This window comes from Pimephales promelas, chromosome 18, assembly GCF_988280905.1.
Source record: "Pimephales promelas chromosome 18, fPimPro1.hap1.1, whole genome shotgun sequence".
In the NCBI taxonomy this organism is placed as follows: domain Eukaryota; kingdom Metazoa; phylum Chordata; class Actinopteri; order Cypriniformes; family Leuciscidae; genus Pimephales; species Pimephales promelas.
In genome coordinates, this window is record NC_142786.1 from 28,050,565 (window position 1) to 28,069,101 (window position 18,537).

The 18,537-nt window shown below is 37.8% G+C and overlaps 1 protein-coding gene across 2 annotated transcripts; it reads right to left on the reverse strand.

Moving 5' to 3' along the window:
* Positions 1 to 4,016: 4,016 nt before the first annotated feature.
* On the reverse strand, positions 4,017 to 17,917 carry pip4p2 (phosphatidylinositol-4,5-bisphosphate 4-phosphatase 2). 2 transcript variants are annotated; one of them, XM_039680477.2, is made up of 8 exons: positions 17,685 to 17,917; positions 13,205 to 13,353; positions 11,786 to 11,892; positions 11,505 to 11,628; positions 10,871 to 10,939; positions 9,534 to 9,586; positions 7,228 to 7,318; positions 4,017 to 4,682 (listed from the first exon to the last, which is right to left on the reverse strand). In XM_039680477.2, the coding sequence occupies exons 1-8, from the start codon at positions 17,788 to 17,790 to the stop codon at positions 4,539 to 4,541; spliced, it is 843 nt and encodes a 280-aa protein (XP_039536411.2). In that variant the 5' UTR covers positions 17,791 to 17,917; the 3' UTR covers positions 4,017 to 4,538. The 2 variants fall into 2 exon arrangements, with proteins under 2 accessions (XP_039536411.2, XP_039536412.2); XM_039680478.2 differs by lacking the exon at positions 10,871 to 10,939.
* Positions 17,918 to 18,537: the final 620 nt, after the last annotated feature.

The window sequence follows — 18,537 nt, forward strand, 5'->3', positions numbered from 1 at the left end:
TATAAGCACCCCAGAAAAAAGGGCACTTTCTCTACAGGAACGAAAAGGGAAGGTGCTCAAGCCCCCTTTGATGTCGTTATGTGTGCACGTGTCTGGCTGAATGAAAGGAAATCTACAGGGTATTACTAAGGCTATTCCTGCCACATAATGAAAAATCATGCTTTTGTTTTGTAAATCACAAACTCGACATAAAAAGTCGAAATTATGACAAAAACGTCAAAATATTTTAAAATCCGATATTCCGATATATCGGCCGATATTTTTTTTTTTTATGAAATATTGTTGGATTTCACACACGTGTAAAAGAAAAGCTAACTTTTCTGCACAAGATACGTTTGATACTTTTTCTCTATGTCTAAATGTTCACTCCTCGCAAGTATAACTTACATTTTACAATGCAGGTACTGTAACTAGCGATATGCTAGTTATAAATACAGTAATCATGACTTTATTTAGGCAGAAAAAGTTCATTGTGGTTTCCAATCTCATTAATGTTAACGGTCTTCCACTGATGATAGTGGCATTAGCTTGCTTTGTGGTTATGATGAGCCATAATTTATCAATAGATAACATCATACTGCAAGTTGTAAAACATACATTTTCAAAATAACAGACCAAGGAGAGATAATTGAAGCGTGTTTCGTCCGTTTTTATTTTATTTTTTTAAATATTCATTTATCAGCCATTATAACTGCTGATACCGATATTATGGAAAATGCCTAATGACGGCCGGCCGATATATCGGTCTGGCTCTAATTATAAAATAAAAATCCATCATGACAAACAGTCAAAGTTATGATACTAAGAGAGTCATAATTATGGCATAAAAAGTAAAAATTCACATACTAATTTGAAATGATGACATACAAAGTCATAATTATGAATTATGATAGAAAGTCAACATTTTTTTTTACTTTCTATGACTTAATTTTGACTATTATGACTAATCATCATATGACTATTATGACTTACTTATGATGAAAAGTCAAATAAAAGGTACAAAATATGATACCCGAAATCAAAATGATTGCTTGCTAAATTAAAATTATGACATTAAAAAGGCATGTAATGTCCAAATTATGAACTAATAATTATTCTAATTATGATTTAGAATGTTAGCTTCAAATTTCAACTTTCTTTTATCTCATGACTTGGTCTTATTGTGTAGTCATAATCTTCACTTTTTATCTCTTATTAATGGCTTAGTAGTTTATCTTTTAATCTTATTATGATTTAGTATACGTCACTTCCAACTTTTTATCTCATAATTATGGCTTAGCATGTCATTTATTTAACCTTTTTATCTCATAATTAGGACTTAGTATGTGAATTACACATTTATCTCATCTGTATGTCATCTGTAGCAAGGTTAGATGTCGTGGGAACTGGGAAGAAGGAGGCGGGAACCGGCGAACATTCAAAAACTTTAATAAACGTAAAATAAACAAATACAAAATGAAAGTAAAGACAGCAGCCCCTCACGGACGAATGCTGTCACATATAACAAAACACAAACAAAATCCAAACCTGACCTGTCCTCTATCGATCTCCACTGTCGTCGCTCCTCCTTTATTATGCTTCCGCTCCTCTGCGAGAGATACGAGACCGCTCTTTTTATTTCCTAACTATGAAGCGTCATATTAACAATTTTTAATGTCATTTACCAAAGCACTTTTTTATGTGGCAGAAATGGGCTTCCATTGTGAAATTATACACCAAAAATAAAATGACAATTCAAATCAAGCTAGCACAAAGCATCACGCCGTCAATGGGCAAGGAATATTTTTCGGTTTTATTGAGAAATTATTGTTTTAAAAAGACCCAAGCCATTCCAACTTGAACTACAGACTTTGTGTGCTCAGTTTCCTATGAACTAGGACTTCACTGGCTTGTCACATTCACAACAAGTTTAGATAGAATAGTTATTTCCATTTGTCTTGACAAAATACAGAAGTACTGTGAATGTAAGCTACAGCAATACTAGCAAGGTTGTACTGAGTTGTGGAATTAGGCGGGTAGCAGTGGGGCGTTTACATTCTACAAACAGGAAAGAGCACTAGACACATGGTGGAACACTTCCACTGTGTCCTGTCAGTAACAGACTAATAAAACACTGCTTCAAAGAGTACAAAAGAATCAAATTAAAATCATGCACGTCATTTCCCATTCACCAAGTGTCATTATTTCCGATCAATCAGTGAAATGAAAGGAATATTCTGGGTTCAATACAAGTTAAGATTAATTTGTGGTTTAATGTTGATTACTACAAATACTGCAAAAAATCGTTGTTGACTCGTTTTCTTTAAAAACAGCAGAAATAAAGGTTACAGTGAGGCATTTTCTGTACTTTCTTTAAAAGTAAAAATGTGCAGATTATAATTTTGCTTTAAAGGGGTGATGAACTGAGAAATCTAATTTTCCTTGAGCTAAGAGGTCATCATATTATAAGAATATCCTGTAAGTTTCAGAACTGAAAACGTCCTTGTTGGTCCAATAAAAGCTTTTATTGACATTGACACCAGGCTCAGCCAACGACTCATTTTTAAAAGTGGGCAACTATGACGTCAAAGAGGAGAAGATCAACGCCTACTTCAACACGGCCTGTTTAGCCCCGCCCACCGATTCGTGCATTACACGCATAGCTATATAACATAGGCCTACCTCGTGATGACAAACCGGATCGAGCTACCGAGCAAAACAAAATATTGTGCAGCGCCTGGTTGTGAAAGAAGACAGTGGCTGCATATGCTTCCTCTGGATTCCAATTATGTATGGTTAAAATTTATTTTTCGTCAGTCTGTTCGCTTCATTTCACTGAGGATTGTTTTGTAAACAAGACTGGGTTTGCAGACCGTTTAAGATTAAAGAACGGTCTATATTGGATCCGACAGGAATGGTGCAACACACGGACTCTGGGTCGAACATGCTGGGCGAATCATTCCGGTTGCCATTTTTCAACATTGGACGTTTTCAAAACAATTTCTCCCACGTGCACCGACCGGAACCGACGAGTGAGTTGAAACTCATTATAATATGCAAAACTGTTATCCACTCAGAGCAGTGGGCGTTTACTTCCAAGTCTTCAGTGCGAGATACACCCATAAAAACCGAACGCTTTTTAGCTAGGCTCAAAACTAGGGTAGAAAATAGCCTATTACTTATTCATTTCGATGTTTTTGAATGAGTTGACCTCAGACAGCAATATAATAAAATTTAAAGCTGTACAGATTTCTAAATAATTTCTAATGTTGTTTCAGGATTTTAGAGTTTTAGGTGTTACATTGTCTTGGCAATGAACTTGTAAAATTAAACATAGGAATAGTAGTATATTGATTTTTTCCAAATATGTTTATTCAGTAAGGATGCATTGATTTTTTTATGTATTTTTGATCAATTAAATGCAGCCTTGGTGAGCATAAGAGATTTAAAAAAAACATTAACAAAACTTTTCGCCAACCTTAAAGATTTGATTGGTAGAGTAAGAGATTTTTTTAACACTTAAAATATCATATATTTTTACAAGACTTTTGAATATTTCGAGACCGGCCTTCCAATGTAAGTGCCTCATTGTAACCCAGAAGTCAAAATGATTTTTGTGCAAAGTATTGTTGAATGAGCTTGTATTGGCTTTATGCACAGCTGCACTACCTCCTGAACTTAAGCCAGCTCCTTGTTTCCGGTCTGCTATTATTGGCCGAACTTGATTAATTCAGGTGTGTCTGATTATTGTTGCCGTGACTAATCAATTTGTCCAATAATGGCAGACAGGAAACAAGGAGCTGGCTTAAGTTCAGGAAGTAGTGCAGCTGTGCATAAAGCCAATTGAACAAGGAATATTTGTTTTAGAGTTCCAGTGACTGTGTACATGCTGTTTTTAAAGTCACAAGAAATGCATGATTTTTGCTCACAGTGAGTTTGAGCGGCCAAAACGGGTTTGGAAATACTGCTAAATTTCATCAGAGGGAGATCCCCTAACAGACACTGAAAAAAAATAAAAATAAAAATGTTGGCACAGGATTTTAAGAACAGTTAAATATATCTGAACATTTTGAATGACGGATAGTGCCACCGTGGGTGCTGGCAGGCTTTCTTAACATAACATCTCTCAGCTCACAACAGCTGTGGTAACTAGCAGCAACACAACAGAAGAATTGCATAAAATTGTAGTGCAATGGGCAAATTGTTCATAAAAGATCATCTCTTTTGGTCAAGTTGGTAACAAAATGCGGTACATAAAATATGTTCAATATCCACCACCATGACAAATCCAAGAGGTGTACCATGAATGGATTATTCATATCATTTTTTTTTTACTAGTTTTAGAATCACTGATTTCACTTTAATGCCTCAAGTCATCATGTTGCAAGTCCAATCAGTAAGAGAAATATCAGAGCTAATCAATAACTGATCTGAAAACATTTGCAGGAAACCTGGATTCTTAAACTCTTGTAACAGGACAAAGCATCCAACGGTTAACCTGCTCAGATCAAGAGAAAATCAAACACTAAAGGACTTGAAGGATGGATGTTTTGTCTCGTCTATGCGAAGGTGTTCTCTGGATAGCTGACTTTAATCGCTCCCCAATAGCAGGCCCGTACCAGACAGATGAGACCCAGGAGATATGCGAAGGCCCAGGACACATAAGTAGCGTGGAAACGCCTGGCGAAGTCCTGAGTGCCCACCTGAGAGGACAAAAACACCAGGAGAATCTGTGATGAGCGTACAAACATAGTTTAATAGTTCATATCCAGAGTCCAAAGTGGACACTTGCCAAGTTAATTCGAGTGGCTGGTAACTTCTTTTAGGAACTGCAACATAATATGCGGTTTAAATTAAATTGAGAGAACATCATCTGACCCTGATGTAATTTACAAGTGTGATTCAAATGAAACTGTTACTAAAGCAAACAACAGTTCTAAGTGTATCCAGGAAGATCTTGACCAAAAACTGATGCGCCTCTTAATGGAAATAATATCACAACATTTATTTCCATCAAGAGGTGCATATATTTTTGGGCACACTGTAAAGTCTCCTCCAGCACATCCCACAGTTGCACAAAATTTTTGTGGACACCACAACAGCATTTGTTCGATATATAAATGTTTTGTAACAAAAAAGTATTTACAGTCGCTTTTAAACATTTGAATGCATCCTTACTGAATAAAAGTGTTCATTTCTTTAAAGGGGTGGTAAAATGCCATTTTCATTAGATGTAAAATAAATCTCTGATGTCCCCAGTGTGTGTGTGAGAATTCTTAGCACAAATTACCTCACAGAGCATGTTAAAGTTGTCCCTTTTTGAGGGTTTGCAAAAACACACCGTTTTGTGACTGGCCCTTTAAATGCAAATGAGCTGCTGCAGAAGGCGGGGTTTTAAGAGTTCGCGTGTGTTAAGGCTGGTTCACACAGGACGATTTTAAAATTGTCGGACGATTTTCCAAACCTGAGAGACCCCACACCCAGCGATAAAAAATCACGGGTCTAACGGTTTTGGTCGTACCGTGTGCGGTGCGCAGCCACACGGCAAAATCAACATATCACACACGAACCGATTTGACTCCCGCAATTCCTAGGTCAGACGGAAAATCTCGCAAAATCCCTCGAGATCAAACGTGACTTCAGAGTAAACAATCATGGTGGACGAAGAGGATGCAGTGGCGATAGTGTGTAGTTTGTTTTTAACGGAAAAAAACGTCCACCGGACATTCTGGTGCGCCGGCTGTTTTGATTTAGTTTCCCGCTGGTGCTTCCTCTACGCCTCATCACCTCGCTTTCTGATTGGCTACATGCCACAGTTCACAGGCTGCATGCTCGTTCGTCCCCGGGGGACACCACACACGAGGAGAAATCGGGCCAAAACAATCCAACATGTTGAATATCCCCGATTTGAGATCGGAGCGGTCCCGGCATCCTTCCGAGCAGACGAGAGCAGTCTTAACACACCACACACGGAAGGAATATCTGAGCAGATTATTTTACGATAATCGGAGCATCCTTAAGATTGTCGGAAGGGGTGATCGGGGCTAAAATCGGGCTAATAATCCTGCCGTGTGAACCAGCCTGATATGTTAGCGGCTGCAGACACACTAAAATGACAGAAACTGTTCTGTCTTTAATGTTAAAACAGAGTCAGACAAATATGGAGAGACTCAAGAAGAAGTGACAACATTTAGAAAACAACAGTACGTCTCTGAATGGTTAGTAGATGAATTTATGTTTTTGATGTTGTTAACTACCTTCAATTCAGATTCTTTCATGGTAATCTATAAATCGCTCGTATAGGAAGTGTTTTGAGATGCAAATAGTTTGAGATAGGAATAGTTTGAGCTGACTCACAAATGGACTCTTATACAACAACTCTTCCTCTTATTCTTATTCTCTTTTTTTTTAACCTTTATTTATCCAGGTAAAATGTTTGAGAACCACTTCTCATTTACAAACATGACCTGGCCAAGAGGCTACAGGAGAAAATAAGAACATAATGTACAGCTGTACATAGTCAAACACATAACACTTAGAACAAGCAGCTAAATAAAAATAAAAAAGACAACAAAGAGGAAAAAGAAAACGAATAGAGTGCTTAAATATGTGTGTAAATATGGTTCATGATTGTCAGCAGGAACAAGAGTCAACTATGTAATTTTCGAGGTTTTGCTTAAAGGTGGAGATTGGGATCAGAGATGTAAGTTTCAGGGTATTTTGTAGTATGTTCCAGTCGTGTACTGATGCAAAGCGGAAGGCATTATGTCCAAAGGTAGTAGAAGTAGGGGGGATACTGAATTTAATCAAATTACTTGATCTTGTGTGATAGGTGTTATGAGCGGCATGAGGTAGGGATGACAAATAGAGAGGTGCCTTGCCCAGAATTGTCTTATATATGAAGAGAAACCAATGATGGAGTCGCCGGGTATGAAGGGAGGGCCAACCCACCAGTTTCTCTTATTCTCAACTCTTCCTCGCTTATAAAAATTTTAGGGTTGCTGATGTCACTAACCCAGGAGGAATGTCGTGTAATCCCTACCAGCCGTTTGTTGTAGTTCTTTTCTTTAAAAGCAAATATCTTCCTTTGCTTTGAACTTTGAGCATTGTAACTTTGATAATGTTGTTTATGCTCAAACTGCAACATTTCACACTAACTAAAAAGTGAAATCATACTTTACCACCCCTTTAAAAAACATACTAACCCCAAACCAAAAAAAAAGAAAAGAAAAAGAGAACAATACTCACCGTTAAACCAATGCCAATGAAAATGCAGATCATTCCTACTGTAATGTAGGCACAGCAGCGTCTTCTGGGTAGAGCACTGCCTACAGAAGAGCTAAAGACAAAGATAGCACACAAGCTGAGTACCACCAGTGTTGCTCTAAACAGAACACAAACCTAAAGCGGCTGTTGTGTTGGGCTGTCTCTGTCTCCTAGTACAGAGATATAATGAAATTATTCAATGCCTGCAAACCTCCAAAAGAAAAACAATCTGGAAAACGGACAGATGGAAGGAGTAATTCAATGGTTACACAGAACAGCCAACAACCAAACTAGTCTAAAATGAAGCTAAAGTACACTAAAAAAAGTTAAGTCTATTTGAGATTTGGTTCAATTTGCCTAATTCCTGGTTCAGATTGTACGTTTTTTGTCTTTTACGATAGTCACTGTGTCAGATTACGCGATTTTGACTCCTAAAATCTTGCCGTGTCGTGGACAAGACACGTCAGCCTACACGTTGCTTCCTGACCAATCGTCGCATGCCGTCTTTAACGTGCGTGATGTCATCGAGAAGGCGAAACTAGTAGCGAGTGACTTCCGGAAAAGAACGTAAACAAACAATGGATGAAACAGTGAGTGTTGTATTGGCTTGTCCTGTGTTCAGAAAAAAGTAAAAAAAAGAAAGAAAACCCGGCAATGGATACGTTCCTGGATTTCTCGAAGAGGACAGTATGGGCTGTCAATCCTCCAAAGAGAACTTGAGGTAAAATATTATTTTCTTATAAATGTGACGGAACCGTCGTGGACGACCGTTAAAAAATTTTTACATGCTAGTCTTTTTGCCGTGATGTCGTGAAGCATCGCAGACGTAGGTTGTCGCCCACTATGACACAATATAAGAGATGATACAATTGAATCTTGCGTCCCGTTGTTGTTTTCAAAGCTGTATCACCCGTTTCGAACCAAAATCGGGCTAAAATCGTGTAATCTGAACCAGGCATAAAAGCAATAACACTCCCCATAGAAAACAAGTATTTTTAATTAATAATAAATCAAAATTTAAAAGGGATATTCCACCGTTTTATCATATTAAACTATGTTATTCTCTTAACGAGTTGATACATACCTCTGTCGTCTCAGTGAAAAAACAAACAAAAATAACGACTTTATTCGACTATTCCTTTTCTTCCTTGTTGGCCTGAAACGAGACTTCAATAGATTTCCACGACGCATGCGCGGGAATTGTGATCTCCTTCAACTACTTCAGTTCAGTTCTCGCGCATGCGTCGTGGAAATCTATTGAAGTCTCTAAGTGTCGAAGTCGAAGTGCTCCCAAGCACTTGCTGTGGTATTCCGCCATACAATATAGTTATCCACTTTACACGCTTAGAAAAGCGCAACGTTTTATTTTGTGTCGCCGTATAGGTCGAGTTACACTGCTTGAGTAACTGTATTTAAATAGGGAAAACGTGGAGGTGTTCTTGGCCCCTATTGAATGAACTTAAGTGCCATCAAAGTGTCTCACGCGCCAGAGCGATTGGGTGCACGCACTGAGACGAGAGAGGTATGTATCAAAATAACATAGTTTAATATGAAAAAACGGTGGAGTATCCCTTTAAGGGTTGAACTAAACTATAAATATAATTTGAGGAAAAACTGATAAATTCGACTTTTTATTCAGTGTGTACAAGGCCTTTCAAATGTAAGATTGATCTTATTAAAGCAGTCCAACAAACGCTTGTAGTCAAAAGAGAACTGCGTCACTGAGTCACATGGTCTGCTCTTTTTCCTGTTTGAGTCCCATTAAGTCTGACCATGACCCTTCACATGGCTCTCATGTGATGGGATTTTCAAACATTCTTCTGAATCAGATAGCTTAAGGTGCTTAATTTCTCTCCTTCTTCTGCTCGTATCTCCTTCTCTGCCTCTTCAAGCGCTCTATATTCGAGTGGAAATCTTATTTGCTTTGGGATTCTGTGGGCACTCGGCTCCATTCATGTGTGCTGCTACATCTGCTGTCATAACTCTCCCTCGCAGCATCACGAGCGTGCAGGGCTCATGTTTCAGTATGTCAGCATGATGCGCTCGCTCTCTCAAGTGACTGGCATCACATCACCTACCTCTCTAGACTCTAACTCGCAAGGGTTTATTTACTTTCAGTTTCTACAAACTGCCCAGTACAAACTGAAGCCTGACCTCCGACTAGTCACACAAAACCGCACATTGAGATTTATGACATTTCTCCTGAGAACGCCACATCATCGGTGGAGTATTGCCACAGACATTGCTTTTTTGACGTACAAAGAATATGACAAATGATGGCAACTTACATTTTTTTGCAATGTGGGCACTTGGCCAGAGTGTTGAACCGGAGCTCCATCCACTGAAAAACAAGGGAAGTTAAGAAGAAAGTTATTTCTTCAGCAAGCAAACGCACAGCATGGTAAAGCAGCACAAATCAACCACACCAAACTTGATTCCAGGGGTCAGTCATGACATTCAAATATTAGTTCAAATGCGTACTGATCAATGATTCAAACAACTAGCAATTTCAATAAATAAACTGAGATGTATACAGGAATAAATTAGGAGAATTAGTGGATTTAACCCTGTACAAAGGCAAAAGGCAGTTGAATCCTGAAAAAAGGAAGAATTCTTTAAGGTTATAACAAGAAGATCTCACAATAAAACTAATGTTTCAGTTCCTGCATCTTGCCTCTGTAGGCCAGAAGGAGTTATGTTCATTCGAGTCACAGGGCTACAGACAAAAAAAAATGACTAAAACGAAACTTTTAGGACCAAATGACTTTTTTTAGTTGACAAATTACAGAATTGCTTAACACAGATGATTGTTCAGAAGTTACGTTCATTGAGTGCATAGATTCTTACTTTAGTTTTTAACAGTCAGTGGATGAAAGGAAGATTCAATATACATTATGACTATTTAAAGGGATAGTTCACTCAAAAATGAAAATTCAATAATTTACTCAACCTCAAGTTGTTCCATACCTGTATTTACCTGTAAGTTTTATGAAAGAATATGATTAACCAACAGTTGACAGGCCCCATTGACTTCCATATTATGAAAAAATAAAATAAAAAAATACTATGGATTTCAACTGTTTGGTTACCGACATTGTTCAAAATATCTTCTTTTGTGTTCAGCAGAAGAAATAAGAAAGAAATTAATACAGGTTTGGAAAAAAATGAGGGTGAATTAATGACTGAATTTTCATTTTTGGGTGAACTATCCTTTTAAACCAGACGTGGATTCCACGCGAATCAGATGTCGGCCGGATCTGGCCCGACACTATGTTGCTGTCTGGGAAGTAATGTTCGTGAGGTTTTATTGTATTTAGTATCAATCTGATATGATTGCGAATTTGTTTAAATGACAATGGTTATTGGAATTGGTTCATTTTTACAAAAACATCATGACGTGCACCATTTTTTAACCGGGCGAGATAATGTAAAGGTTTCATATATTTTTAAATACTGTTGCATAAAAATTTTAATTATAAATTATATATTTAATTATTAGTCAATCATTTTAATCTCTGTCTGGAGCCCTGGAACCATGTGATTTTTTTGTTTTGTTATTATTATTTCTAATTAGTTTGTAATTTAGTCAGTTCCACCAACTGAGAAGGTGGCAGTGTATTAGGACCTTGAAGAGATCAGAGGGGCCGCGAATAGCCAGGCCTGAGGCAGACTGGGACCACTCATCATCGCTGCCCTATACAGCAGGGGCATCACAGGACACTAAGAACATGTGCACTAGTAAAATTTAACACTACCATTCAAAAGTTTGGGGTCAGTACATTTTTTTTTTAACGAAAGTAATATTTGCATTCAGCAAGAATTCAACTAATTAAAAATCACAGTATAGATATTTATAATGGCAAACTATTTTAAATAAATGCTGTTCTTTTGAGCCTTCTTATTCATCAGAGAATCAAAAAAAGTGTATCACAGTTTCCCCAAAATGTGAATAAATTAGAATGATTTTGAAGGATCATGTGACACTGAAGTGATGGAGTAATGATTGCATCACCGGAATAAATTACATTTGAAAATATATTCAAATAGAAAACAATTATTTTATATTCTAGTAATATTTTGATGTTTTATCATGCAGCCTTGTTGAACATAAGACTCTTCTTTCAAAAACATAAACAATCTTACTGACCCCAAACTTTTGAATGGTAGTGTAAATGCATTACAGATCTTCTCTGCTTTCATGAAACATTACTGACGGTCAGAAAGGTCAGTGATTTTAATGTAAAGATGTGAGACCGTACAAGGAATGTGTTTCCGCAGTGGCCGCAGACCACACGCATGCCCTCAGGCTGGACTGGCAGAGCTGGCTGGGCGGGCTGCTCCTCTGGGATCACCATCACAGGGCTCAGGTTGATGATCCGTCTGCTGGGGGCACATGAAAACTTTCTACAGATTTACAAAGAATTGTGTGTTGTATCATATCTGCTATGCATATTTGTAATGCCTCTAAATCATCCACGTGATCAAAACTGAAAAACCTGTTGTACATGCTGACCCTCTGAAGTGTGTCTTTAACACTTACCAGTTGGGCCGAGGGCATCCTATCCTCCTAGACGTGTCTTTACAGATTAGCAGGCAGTTGCAAGGACATCTAACATACTTCTTTCCTGTTGGTGGATTTTTTATAGGCTGTTAAAAAACAGATACATCATGTTTCAAAAGGGACACACAATCTGCAAGATAAAACAATCAATTGTAATATAATTATAAAATTGTATAATGGTTTAATATTATGAATCTCCCTTTTAAGATTTTCATAATAATTCTTTTATAATATGGACTAGTCAAAGTCTGCCTTAATGAATCTACACAGAGCAACATTTCACTAATACCTTGTATTAAGGTCAGGTCCGCATAAGAATTTATGAAAAGTCTTATTCTGCAGCTGTCAAGCTGAAGGTGTAATACACTTTAACAATTGTATAATTACACTGTAAAAAATAGGGGTGCTCCGATCAGGATTTTTGGGGCCGATCGCAGATTACAGGGTCTATTTGAAGACTTATATTTATCATGTAGCATTACTTATTAAACCATATTTAACACAATGGACATTAAGTATTATTATTTTTTAATACTACCCATTTATATGACACTTTATTCAACAGGAAGACTCGTTCCGTGCGTCATACGTCATTGCGCTATTTCAACGTCATTGCACATGCGCAGTCCGTTTAGTTTTGGTTTTCAATCCGATCAAGTGTTTACATGTTCTCTCGATCGGATTACAAAAGGAGTAAACCACCCCTTTCAATCCAATCGAAATTACAGTCGGATTGATATAAAAAAAAAATCAATTCCGATTTGAATCTTGTGACATATAAACGCACACATCAACCCGATTACTTTATTTATCATTCATGTAAACACCTTGATCGGATTCATCAATCGTATTGATTTCATTCCGATTGTGTCCATGTAAACGTAGCTAATGCGTCAGCATCCAACGCACATGGCACACTTTAGCATCAATATGAAACGCAGATATATATGGGCCAGAAGGCGCCTCCTAGTGGTCTAACCCTAACACTACCCCAGACATAAACCTACCCATAACCGAAGCATGTTATATTGACCCTAAAGGGTGCCATGTGCGTCGGATTTAGACGCATTGTCAAAAGCGTCACCTATATGACGCCCTAGGATGAGAATGCGTTGCAAAAACAAAATCAAAAAACACTGAAACTAAACAGAACCAAAGCATAACTCTGACATACACTCCATTAGTAAAATATTTCATTTACTGGATAATCCAGAAATAGGCACTACCACGTGGTTCTTCAATATACATTTTTGTCACTGAATTTCCAGTATATATTATGATACAATAAAGTGCTGCTACCATAAAAGTACTCATTAACTTCTGAGACAGGCTTTTAATTACACTGCCCACCCCAAGTACTGTATATCGGATCAAGGACTAAAGCTATGCATGACTTACCGTGGCTTCACTGCAGACGGTGCACTTCACCACATGCTGATGGAGTTTGCCATCCAGAGTGATAAGAGACTGGCATACTCGACAATTAATGACCGGCACTCCCCCTGCATCTGGACTGGCAATGGCTGTGTAGGGTGGAGGTAATTCGGCTGCAGAGGGAGAGAAACCAGCATGCGGTCTTTAAAATTAGTCTGTATCAGTACTATGTTGATGTATGTTAATCAGTTGGTTCACTTAGTATCAGTTAGTCTGTTTAACTGACCCTACCCACTTGTTGCAAGATACTGCGAAGACTAAAATGCGGTATTAACGGTTTGCTAATATAAAGCCAGCCGGTCATTATTGCAAAATAAACCCAGGTTTTGCATGACCCTTAAGAGGTTTATTTATTTTGCCATAATGACCAGCTCAGTTCCATTATTCCATGTATTATCCCTCATTTTTACATGGCTATTTACCATATATGTCAATATATGGGCTGAAATTATATTATACAAAAAATTGACCAATCAGAATCAAGTATTCCAGTGTAATAATCATTTTGCTGAATAATAGAACCTTAGAAATGAATTAATGGACAGGTCTCATGTCTTTCTTGTTGGTGCTGATAGAATCCACGGATATGTGTAATATTTATATTATAAATGTGTCTCGGAAATCCGATCTAAAGGACATAGAAATGCAGATTCATTGTGCTGAGTAATAAGTGCATCCTACTCGCACTTTCAATTATTCTCTCACGTCCATTGTACAATATCTGGGCGATCAGCCAAACAGTCTACCCTTGTCTTCAGTATTAATGAAATCCAGGGCTCAGCCACAATATTCCCTGCTGGTTATTCTCCATGATTTTTAACATATATTCCTCCTGCTGTCTGTCACTTGTCATTCTGAGATCACACTGGCAACAACACAGTCATACTGCAGCCATATTGAACATGTGACACCACAGCAAAAACAACTGACAGCAGCCCCGGCCCCATGATCCCACTCAGCTGTCGGGTACATCCAACTCTCTGTGTGCTGCTACAGGATACCAAAACACATAGTGTGTCCAAGAAGTGTGATTATATCCTATGTAAAAATGTTCAAATATTGTTGTTAGCCTTTAAAACTAGAAAAATTAGGTTATTTGCATTTAAACGATTCGCTATAATTAAAGTTGCTGCTGTCTCACGAGTTGCATTAATGCAGCTTTACAGTGGGCATGAAATGGATGTCGTGATAGTTCAGAACGACGATCAAAACATAGATCAGTTAGAGTCCTCGCAGTCATATACCTCTTCATGAGTTCAACATTTTTCTCCAGTTTACTTGTGCATAAACAACTTCTATTCGCTACTTCTAGTTTACGCTAATCTTCTTCTTTTCTTTGCTTGTTTTGGATCTGGATGCTTTACTATTCATAAACCTCTATAAAACGTCTCAATGGCGGGGATACAGTTAAAGATTACGAGAGCGTAAGAATGTTTAACATAAGAACATAAGAAATAATGTTGTGCATGGATAAATACTGCAATATTTCATAATCATTTTTGATTTCATGGTGACTTTGTCACATGTCCTTTATGCCTCAATATAGCATATACCATCTCTCCAGGGGCAAATGGAAAGCACAGGTCTCATTTCTCTGACATCAGCCTGCACTGTTTGTAAGATGAGAGCCTTTTCCCAACCCTGGAGCCTGCAGCCAGCTGTTGTTGCAACTCCCTCCCTGTCTGTCTTACTATAATAAAAATATTAGAGAGATGTCGCGTGTCCTATATGTAGGGGGGATTAACTGAATGTACAGTTCACTCTCAGAAAAAAAGTACAAAAGCTGTCACTGGTGCGGCGCGGTACCTTTTCAAAAGGTACACTTTTGTACCTAAAGGGTGCATATTGGTACCTTAACGGTACCAATGGGCAATATTCAAGCCCTTGATCTAGTCGTCGATGTCCATCCCTAATCTAGACATTGAAGTTTCAATCAGCTAATATTCGCTTATCTTGCGCGGTCCTAGCAGACATGACATCACTAGAGCAGACAGCAATGACTGGTCAGGTTTTTGCCTCGGAGGACTGATCACATATCACTAAACTAAAACGAATTTAGTGAATATCATGCAGATCATCTCAAAGCAATTTCTTATGCTTTGTTTTACCCTAACACTGAAGTCTAACAACATAGATCATTATTAAAGAGCTTGCAAATTGTAACTATCAAAGTTCTACGCTTATAGGGTTTGATGCCCAGGTTTTATCCAATAAATGTAGCTCTGGCTTCCGGAAGTAACTGCAGAATAAACAACAATCTCAGCACACTAAGCAATGTTGTGCACAGACTCAGCAGTCCCTCCCTCATCAGGCCAAGTTAATCCCTCTCACAGACTCAGTGAGTAAATGCTTGTGGTCAGAAACAGCGAAAGAAACCGTAATCCAGGGGTTTGAAATACTAGGGCAGATTATAATGTTAGAGTACATAACCACACGTAGTTTATGCCCTTAAATATCACCTGATCATGGTATGGTAATAAAGCCATCATGAATAATGAGACGAAGTGTAAGAGGATCATTACAGTAAAAATGTAAATCTTTTTCTGCTAATGAGGAAGTGCAGTATGGGTAGATTTACAAAAAGATCAAAAATGGGTTTCAAGACTTGACCGTTTAGACATTTGGTCATTTTGAGATCATGAGTAACGGAGCCAATATCTATATCAACAAAAAAGCATTACATTTACATCTCAGAGGAATTGCTATTTGTATTTGCGTATGAAACATTGGCTATATATCAGAATTATATCAGCTATAGTTTTATTAGTTAGTATAAGCTAGTTTCGATTGTTAGTATCTTCAAGATATCGGTAACGGATAATGAAAAATCCTATTGATTAAATTTTTAAAGGGGGTCCATTTGGTAATCTGACACCCATATTTACTTGTGAAGGTAAGTTTTTGTGGTCTTATTTATCAATGGGTTAGAAAATCTGATTATGTCAAATACCATCACATGTGCTTCACTTCCTAAAAGAATATCTATCCAGACTTTTGCCATTGATTTAGTTTTTCATAACAGCCTAACATTCAAATACACAACTAATTATTCATGATTAGAGGAACCGAAAGCAAAAGTCTAGGAATCAATTATTGGAAACTATTATTGGAAACTCCACACTTGGGGAGCTGCCTGCATGTCTATATTATAACAAAGCATTATGGTTATATTTTTTTAAAGGTTGAGTAAACTCATGCGTGTACCGTAGACGCCTTGTGTGGTTTAAACAAACAGGGCAGAGTAATAAACTCAAACTCATCTGACATTTCTCTTTAAAAATTCTTCTTTTAGACTTCTAATTCATTACCAGTGTTTTATTTTGCTTTCCCCTCTGCACTTCCACTTTCGTCAATACGTCATGTGTCGGGTCAGAGGTCACTTTTTTGGACTTTTAGGTACCATTCACTCCTATTATAAGGCTTGAAAGAGCCAGGATATATATATTTTATATATGTAGCGCTGATAGAACCTTTTCTTCTAAGAGGATGACATGAGTGTGAGTAAATTATGGGATGGCCCTGTTCCAGTGTAATTACACAAATAAATAATATTAATAAAATACCACTCTTTAAATAGGTTCTTTATTGGCGTCTATGACTATATCCATGGAACCTTGCACAAAAGGTTCTTTATAGAGGGAAAAAATCTTTAGATTATTTAAATATTCATTACAAAATAGTTCTTTAATGGCATCATTGTACAAAATTCCTTTTGGAACCTTTATTTTTAAAAGTGTAAGTTTATGGTTAGGTTTGGCTTGTATTGCTTGTATTTATACTGTTATATCCATAGCTTGTGCATGTAATAAAGTGTTACCATTATTGTAACAAACTAAGAATTGACTTAGAAACTTGACTAAGTTACACAGAAATATAACAGCACACTCTTATAGTTTACAAATCAAATCTTCACATCTTTCCTCCTCCCTTTGTGTTATGTTTTTATCAGTGTGTCTTAAGGATATAAGCAAAGAGGTGTTTTGTTCACTTATATAATGTTAAATATTAGACCCCATTTAAATTGGTATGGGCCTTTAAGACAATGAGAACTGGTACTGATGGTGTCTGAATGAAGCAAAACATCTCTAGCAAGCTAAATGTCAATATCCTCATCTTAAATGCAGCCACCTTGAAATATCAATACAAATTTGCAGTCGGCTGAACCGTTTAATAACACATAAAGCAGGTTGTTTACTAACTGATAGCATAAAATTCGACACAAAATGCCCTTGTCCAGGAATGCAACATTCTGTTCCCATCAAATGAGGCTATGGGAATATCTGGAAGACTGAGGCCCGTTTTTCAGGCACAACCCTCTGAGCTGTTATTCCTTGTTGTCTACGGACAATGTATCACATTAAATGGGCTGCAGTCTGCAACACCGCTCACTACTATACGCCCTAAATGATTCAGCACCCCCCCGTCAATCACAATCCACATTTACCTCTCGGGTTCGGGTTCTGCGGGTACGGCGGAGCGGTGGGCGTGCCATTCCCCGAGTTCGGTGCAGACAACAGTGGGGATCGTTCATCCATACCATCGGACGCCATTCTATCGGTAGATCAGCACAGAAAAAAAAACAACAGCAGCAGCAGCAGCGACGAATGGTGGAGGGCTCCGTCGTCCGCTGCTCTGGAGAGGGGCAGTGAGACTGAGAGAGAGCGCCGGGCAGGGACAGTGGAGAGGCGGAGTCAAAGACGTAAGCGGCCGGGGAGGATGAGAAATCACTGCTGGACGGGACGGGATCTCCCCTCCTCCTGTGTATGTCAATATTGCGCGCTAGTCTTTCCCTTGTCTACTCATTGAACCTTGCTAGATGTATTTGCTCATTATCAAGAATATGTTTATTTTCTGTACTAAAGCACACTCCTTCGTCGGTATTACTGGACAAACATGAAATTAGATAGACAGTCTTATATAAAGAATACATTAAAAACTAAAACCAAAAACTTTCATATTTTTTGAAAGGATGTGAATTAACACAACCACACCAGGCAACAGGTTATACAACAACAGATAAATTCTGTTGAATTAAAATTTTAATTGACCGAATTATCCATAGGCTATGTTTAGTCAGGGAACTCATGGAACTAATCACCGCTCCACATTTTTACTGATAGCCATCACAACCTATTTGTGACCGTGTCTACTCCTTTCTTTTCAACCATTGGATAGGATTTAAAAAAACGGCTGTTGGATTTGTACTTATGACGAAGCGCTGTTAAGTAGTTACACTGCAAAAATAATAAATACAATTCTTTCTTAAAAAGGCAAAATAACGCATGCACGCCTTTGCT